Consider the following 6781-nt stretch of genomic DNA (forward strand, 5'->3'; position numbering starts at 1 on the left):
TTATATTGCCTTTGTTTTTACATAAAGATGTAGATGTTGAGAAGTATATTATTTTGATTGTTGAGTCGGTCTATGGTGTAACTTCGGGTTTTTTCTTTTGTGGATACATTTGTAAAGAAGTGACATGGCTTAATAACCCATATTAAATGTTGTGAAAAAAAACATATTAAATGGTGTCCTTGAATAGGGAATAAAAGTGGGAGCAGATTGACTCTTTGTAGTGCTCGTTCAGATGTACTAGGTCAGGTGTTCTGTTATCCAAAAAAACAACACATTATACTGCCTTTGTTTTTACATCGAGGTGTAAATGTTGAGAAGTATATTATTCTCATTATTTTTACCGTATGTGCATGCTCATAACTAAAACAACTAATTCATGTTTTTTTACAATGTGCACATGGATTCAAAAATATCCATGTACTTCCAGCGGCATGATTTTGAATGGGACTTTGTACTACCAAATTAGAATGTGTATGTACATCTCATTACAGACAATATAATACCATTGTTTCATACTAAAGGGGATTAGATTTGTTACATAGATTTTGTTTCAAATAGAACTCTATGCTACCAAGTTTAAATGTGTATATACATCTATTGTAGACAACAAGACCCTGTTTTCCCCAACTAAGAGAGATTAAATTTGTTGTCATATGTGCTTGCCCGTAACAAAATCAACTAAACCATGGGTTTCTTTTCATCGCTAACATGGAATCAGCAGGTCTCTGCGCTATTTGGCACAACGATTTCGCAGCGTGATAACCATATTTTAGCATTCTATTATAAATATCAAATAGTTCCTTGCAAAATAAAACTATTTTCATCGACAACATGACTTTAACGGATCTCTGCGTCATTTGGCGCAATGGGTCAACTAGTATACTTAACAAAAGTGTAATGAAGACCGAAGCTTATTGCTTCTGGACTACCTGACTATTTAGACCGTTCGCGGCGCTCGTGCTTAGGCGAGGTGGGACTAAACCCAGCTCTCACACAGACGAAGAAGTCCAAAATAATCATGCAATGAAACAGCGCTTTGCCAAGAGCCAAGTCACGGGCTCTCGACAAAGCCTACCCACCGTCAGCGAGCCGTTAACCACTACCAAACATGCCACGTGGCACCTCTTTACCGTGGGTTCACTGTTTGGTTCTCGGCCTACAGAGCGATTGTTGTGTTGCCTCCTTTCACCGAGCGGTTGCTGGGTCTCAGTACATGCATGTATTTGTGGTGCTGCATCTATTGCCGAGCATGACTCTTGGCTTACACCGCTTTGTCGAGTGCCCGTGTTTTGGTTCTCGGCGAAGAGCCGGACACTCTGCGTAGAGTGAAATTACAGTAGTGCACACAACTGGATGCATGACTTCATTTCTAAAACTATGCATTATGCTTGAATGAAACGAGTGTCATGTAAATGGTATGCGCAAGAGGGCCAAAACTCTCAGCGTGATGTCTGTGTGCGCTTGTTCTCATGAATCCTGGTACCTTCCATCCCCAAGCAAGTTATCTTGTTGGAAATCCAACAGTTGATCGTTCTCACTCATAGAAAGCCAAAGATCAACAAGGAAGAGGGAACTGGCTTGGACCTTAGCCCGTGGATATTGTCAAGCCTGGTGCGTACTACGTAAGAAGGGAGGAAAGCAAGGCCGGTGTATATATAGGCAGAGACAGCTAAGATGCTAGGGTTGTGGTTGTACTACCCATTTATTTTATTTATTTCCTAAGGACAACATGAGCACGGCCACAACAACCAGTCTGATTAAACACAAGATAACACGCTGCCGAATTACGACCAAGAATTTACAAATATTTCTTAGATACCCACTAAACAGACTACTGGCGAACAATCTCCATGACAGTTTTATCTTTGGAAGATTCCAAATTCAGTTGCAAAGGAACACATGCATTGTAGTTACATATCACTCATTCTGAACAGGCCTGAAGCCGGGAAGTCATATTTCTTTGGGAAAATGGATACAGCAAAGGAGCTATTACATCAAATTTACCAACATAAACATAAACCGAAGAGCGGAGGGGCAGGGATCATAAGACGCAGACTTTTACTTCGTAGCCTGGGCAATGATGTTACTGATGGAGCCAGCTTCCTCTTTAGCAGCCTCTACCAACGAATCCTGTGAAAGTAGGGACACGAATTGTTAAGACAAAAAAAAAAAAAAACTAAGGACTTCTTGAGAGCAGTCCAACACAAGTTTTGCAATTTTCTATTGTACACGTGTTTTTATATCTGTACAAACTATTGGAAGCACAAACTCATTCAAGAGGTAACAGGATAGATTTTAGAAGACGATGCTAATCCTAATATTTAAGCAAAGAAATGAACTCTACTGAACCATAGGGGAAAAAGTGAGGTACAGTCAAGACTCAAGACATGAATGAACAATTTATGTTAGCCGGTGGTGAGGATACCTGTGCAGCAATAAGTCTTGCAACATTCTTCTTGCTAGATTCCTGAAGCTCACCAGAAATGAGAATCTCATCCAGTACATAGTAGGCCTGCAAATTTCACCATTGGTAGTCATGAAAATGAGTAGATGACTCATAAAAATGGCATAACTCGGCCAAGAAAAAAAATCATATAACTCCAGTCCTGGATCTTCAGCATCAACATATGCGAAAGAGATTACCTTGTGGAAATTGAATATCAAATCCAGCTCGCATACCTAAAGAAATTACGAAAAAGACAGTCAAAACAATAGTACATTTCACCCAGAAAAAAAAAATGGTACATTCAAGAAATAATGCTAATCCATAAAAAACATCAAAGGGAAGCACTTACACTGCCGAAATAGCGGTCCAGTATCTCAACAAAATGATGGATAATTTCAAGGACTTCGAGCTCATTGTCATCAGCATCGATACACATGCAGAAATAGAGGCTGGCATACCTGTACATAATTATAAGCAGATATATATAAATAGCTAACAAGCATATCTTGCAAACAGAATAGACTCAATGGCATTCCTTATTCCTAAAACATACCTTCTGTACACAACCTTGTAACCTCTCCACTCAACAAAGTTGCAGAGTTTTGGCCCTCGAGTAAGAATGAGCCCACTAAGCTCACGGATGACCTTTCCAAATGAGAAGGGTGTGGAAAAATTAGCTAACTAGTACAATCCTCCTAGCCAACAAAAATCATGTAGTCGGCAGCAGCAATTTCAGAGGATTACATGTAAAACCGTTGTCGGTGTATGAGCACCTATAATACTTAGCCATCTTTCATAGAAAACAAATACATTGAATGGGCACCCAAGAGGCCAGGAAAATACCAAAAGCATGCATTAAAGCATTAAAGAGCTAGAATCACAAATCATCAACACTGGGCAGCAACAGAAATACGAGCATAAGACGGAGGCTGGAACAGGTCGTAAGGACAGTACAATAGCTGAAATTTATCCTTAGAAGAAGCATTTGCCACCATCTACTCATAATAATAAGTACTCCCTCCATTCCTAAATATAAGTCTTTCTAGAGATTTCAATATGGACTACATATGGAGGAAAATGAGTGAACCTATACTCTAAAATAGTCTATATACAACCGTATGTACTCCCTCCGTCCCAAAATTCTTGTCTTAGATTTGTCTAAATACGGATGTACCAAGTCACGTTTTAGTATTAGATACATCCGTATCTAGATGAATCTAAGACAAGAATTTTGGGACGGAGGGAGTAGTTCATATTGAAATCTCTAGAAAGACCTATATTTAGGAACGGAGGGAGTATACACTAGCACAAACACACATAGCAGCAATCTCTGCTTTGACATATAGTTTGCATCAACTTGCAAGTTGTTTAATTAGCAACAGACAGACATAAAAGCTGTTGACAGAAAGCAGTATAAGATGCTAACCTTAGTCCTCTCCTTCTGGGTGTAAGGCGAGTACCACTTGGTGAGCCTCACCTTGCCCTGGCGGCTGATTAGGAGCACGAAATTAATCTGTGAAGACGCAGAGAAAAAAAAGGAAAGTTAAGCGACAGTGAATCCCAAACAAGATCCAGTGCTAGTGGCAACAAGCAACTGCCTGTGTTGCACAGACACAGACAGATATTTGTTTTTTCAAACAACGTTGACAGAGAAACACTGCTATATGTATTTAAATATAATGTATATAATTCATTAAATCTTAAAAGTGCACTTCAGCTTGACAAATTATCGACTACACTTATTCTGCATCACATTTTTTAGAAGACGACACTTTCGTTGATTTCCAGTGGAACAGATGGGCATGTCCCACTCGCCAAATATACAATCATTAACAGGACAGGTACAGCTACATAACAGGGCCATTCATGGTTGTATCACTAAAGAGTTTGTCCTATCAGTCAATTCCGTTGAAATCCTAAAACCTAGTGTTCTGAAACCATGATACAGGAAATAGTTTATTAAGAAGTTTATTTTCTACATGATCGTTCCACGCTCGAATAATATGCTGGGAAACATGGAAATGTGCCTTAAATATGATCACCAGCAGCCATCAATGTGGTACTGAAAAACGTAGCATTTAAAAGGAGATTCAGTCTACACTCTACAGACAACAAACTTCTCCAAACTACAACAGAACAAAGTGGCGTTCAGAAAGGGGGTTTGGCCTAGGCGCAGAATCGGTGGACAATGGCTGCCCAATTCATATACCGTACAGAAACAGAAAAGATCGTGATGAATGGCTGCAATTCCTCCTTGAAATGGGATTGTGAGCAAATCCACTAGCTCGAGAAATTCAGCTAAATCGGATGTGCCTGGCTTGCTAATGCCAAATCGATAGCAAACTGGTGGGTACTCTCTCCTATTCTCCGAGATCCGGATCCGAAACGAGATCCCACGGCCTCTAGCGTAGCCCAGGGGATCTACAGGAAGGGGGGGAAGAGGAACTCACCATGGCTAGGGACGGTCGCCGCCCGCGTAGATCTGCCGGGGCCTAAGAAGAAGAGCGAGGTGGGGTAGGCGTGGCCGCGCGGATCTGGCGGCGAGGGCGGAAGGGGTGGCAGCCGGTCGTCGGAGAAGGGAGGATCGCCGAGAGACGGGAGCGCGAGCGGCGTGGGTCGGCGTCTGGGCTGGGCGGTCTGGGTCGCGTCGGGTGCGCGATCTGCTACCAGTGTTGAGCCAAACCGGTCTATTTGCTGGTTTTGCCTTGTTCTGGGGTCCTTCCTGCATTTGAAACCCAACTTTGTGTGTATTCTTTTTCATTTGAAACCCAACTTTGTGTGTGTTCGAGAGTGGACTTTCCATACTCCATCTCATGTAGCTACACATTCTATCTAAGCCATCTAGTTTTCGTCAAGATCCGTGTTATCCATAATATTTTTTTATATCTTTCAAAGAAGGGAACATTTAACATTGAAACTTTGTAGATCGACTATAAACAAGCCCCACCACACCAAAAGCATATGAATTTGGTGTCAAAAGCATGCGAATTCCACACGTACACCCAAAAAATGAATTTGACATGCAATGCATTTCTTGTCCATTGCAAACAATCTTACAACTTGAGATGCAAAATGGTTTTCCAACGCAAAGGGTACTTCTTGTTTACGTAGAAAGTTGCAGCTTCAGAAAAAAAATATAGCCAAATGCTAGGGGATTTCTTCGTGAGAAACATCTCTCTTGTGGCAACTTTTGTTTTTTAGGAAGAACAAAAGCAGAAATGCCTAATGGAGCTCGAGCTCCATGGAGCCCTTTATTTGAAAACTTCAAATTTGGATTTATGTTTCGAAAAAGTCTAAAATACACATATACATACGGATGTATACTACTTGTCTGCGAAGTTTCATGACGAAATACTTCTCTACAACTTCACAAAAATGACAAAATCATGTATTTCTAGCACATGTACTTGTACATGCTACATAAAAACGTATTTCATGATGAAATTTCAGACATGTCTAGTATACATCTATAAGTACTTTAGTATTTTCTAATTCTTTTGAAACTTAAAAAGTTATTTTTTTGACTGTTTTGAAATAAAGGGCTCCATGGAGCCCGAGAGAAAAATATCCACTTTCAAAAAAAAGTGCCTAATTGTCAAGAGGAGATGATACAACAGCGTCACACCTAATAATGCTAGGCTTGGAGCTATAGACACTACGAAAATGATACAACAAGCAAAATAGTTCATGTGATTCCCAAACCCCGTGCATAAATCCAACTGCTATACATACCTGATAAATTCAGTTGACTTTTATACAATAATCAATAGATAATTATTTCACCTAAAATGTCTCGGGCACTCAAATGTTATTCCTATGGTTTTTATTTTGTCAAGTTACGCCAGTTATGTATGATGACCGTTGCAAGGACCAGTAACCTCGTAATATAAATGACGGCTCTCTTTTTTTGCGAGGAACATACAATGCCGGTTCTACTACAAAGTGGGTCAAATGATTAGACCTCTCTTAACTTAGTCATATGTCTTTTAGTTTTTGGACCTTTTCTGTTTTTATTTATCTCTTAAGCGTAGCAAGGTAAAAAAACCTTAAGAAAGGATCATGTGAAACATTCTTCCTTTTTGCGAAATGTGATTTATTCTTCAAATTTTGCAAAAAAGGAAGGATGTTTCACATGATCCTTTCTTAAGTTCATGACATAGCGTTGTTTAGTTGTGTGAAAAAAGAGATCAAGTCCAATTTACATGTAAGAAAAGATCATATGAAAGGGGGGTATGGCATGGTGATAGAATTGAGAACATGTTTTCTCTATGAACGTGCATGTATCAACTATGGATGACTAAAGAGCTAGAAAAATAAGAGGGCAATGATCAGTAG

The 6781-nt window shown here is 39.8% G+C and overlaps 1 protein-coding gene across 1 annotated transcript; it reads right to left on the bottom strand.

Annotated features, from left to right (window-relative positions):
- Window positions 1–1754: 1754 nt before the first annotated feature.
- LOC123105290 (AP-1 complex subunit sigma-1) lies at window positions 1755–5164 on the bottom strand. The gene is made up of 7 exons (XM_044527328.1): window positions 4897–5164; window positions 3873–3959; window positions 3000–3091; window positions 2796–2904; window positions 2644–2679; window positions 2426–2512; window positions 1755–2130 (listed from the first exon to the last, which is right to left on the bottom strand). The coding sequence occupies exons 1-7, from the start codon at window positions 4897–4899 to the stop codon at window positions 2059–2061; spliced, it is 486 nt and encodes a 161-aa protein (XP_044383263.1). The 5' UTR covers window positions 4900–5164; the 3' UTR covers window positions 1755–2058.
- Between the last annotated feature and the right edge of the window lie 1617 nt (window positions 5165–6781).

This window comes from Triticum aestivum, chromosome 5A (assembly GCF_018294505.1).
Source record: "Triticum aestivum cultivar Chinese Spring chromosome 5A, IWGSC CS RefSeq v2.1, whole genome shotgun sequence".
Taxonomy (NCBI): Eukaryota; Viridiplantae; Streptophyta; class Magnoliopsida; order Poales; family Poaceae; genus Triticum; species Triticum aestivum.

What these genes read in the sequence shown, in the direction of transcription:
- LOC123105290 (XM_044527328.1), bottom strand. An exon ending in TACAAGGTTGTGTACAGAAG is followed by an intron (nt 2,905 to 2,999) that starts GTATGTTTTAGG and finishes AATTATGTACAG; the next exon opens with GTATGCCAGCCTCTATTTCT. An exon ending in TGGACCGCTATTTCGGCAGT is followed by an intron (nt 2,680 to 2,795) that starts GTAAGTGCTTCC and finishes TAATTTCTTTAG; the next exon opens with GTATGCGAGCTGGATTTGAT.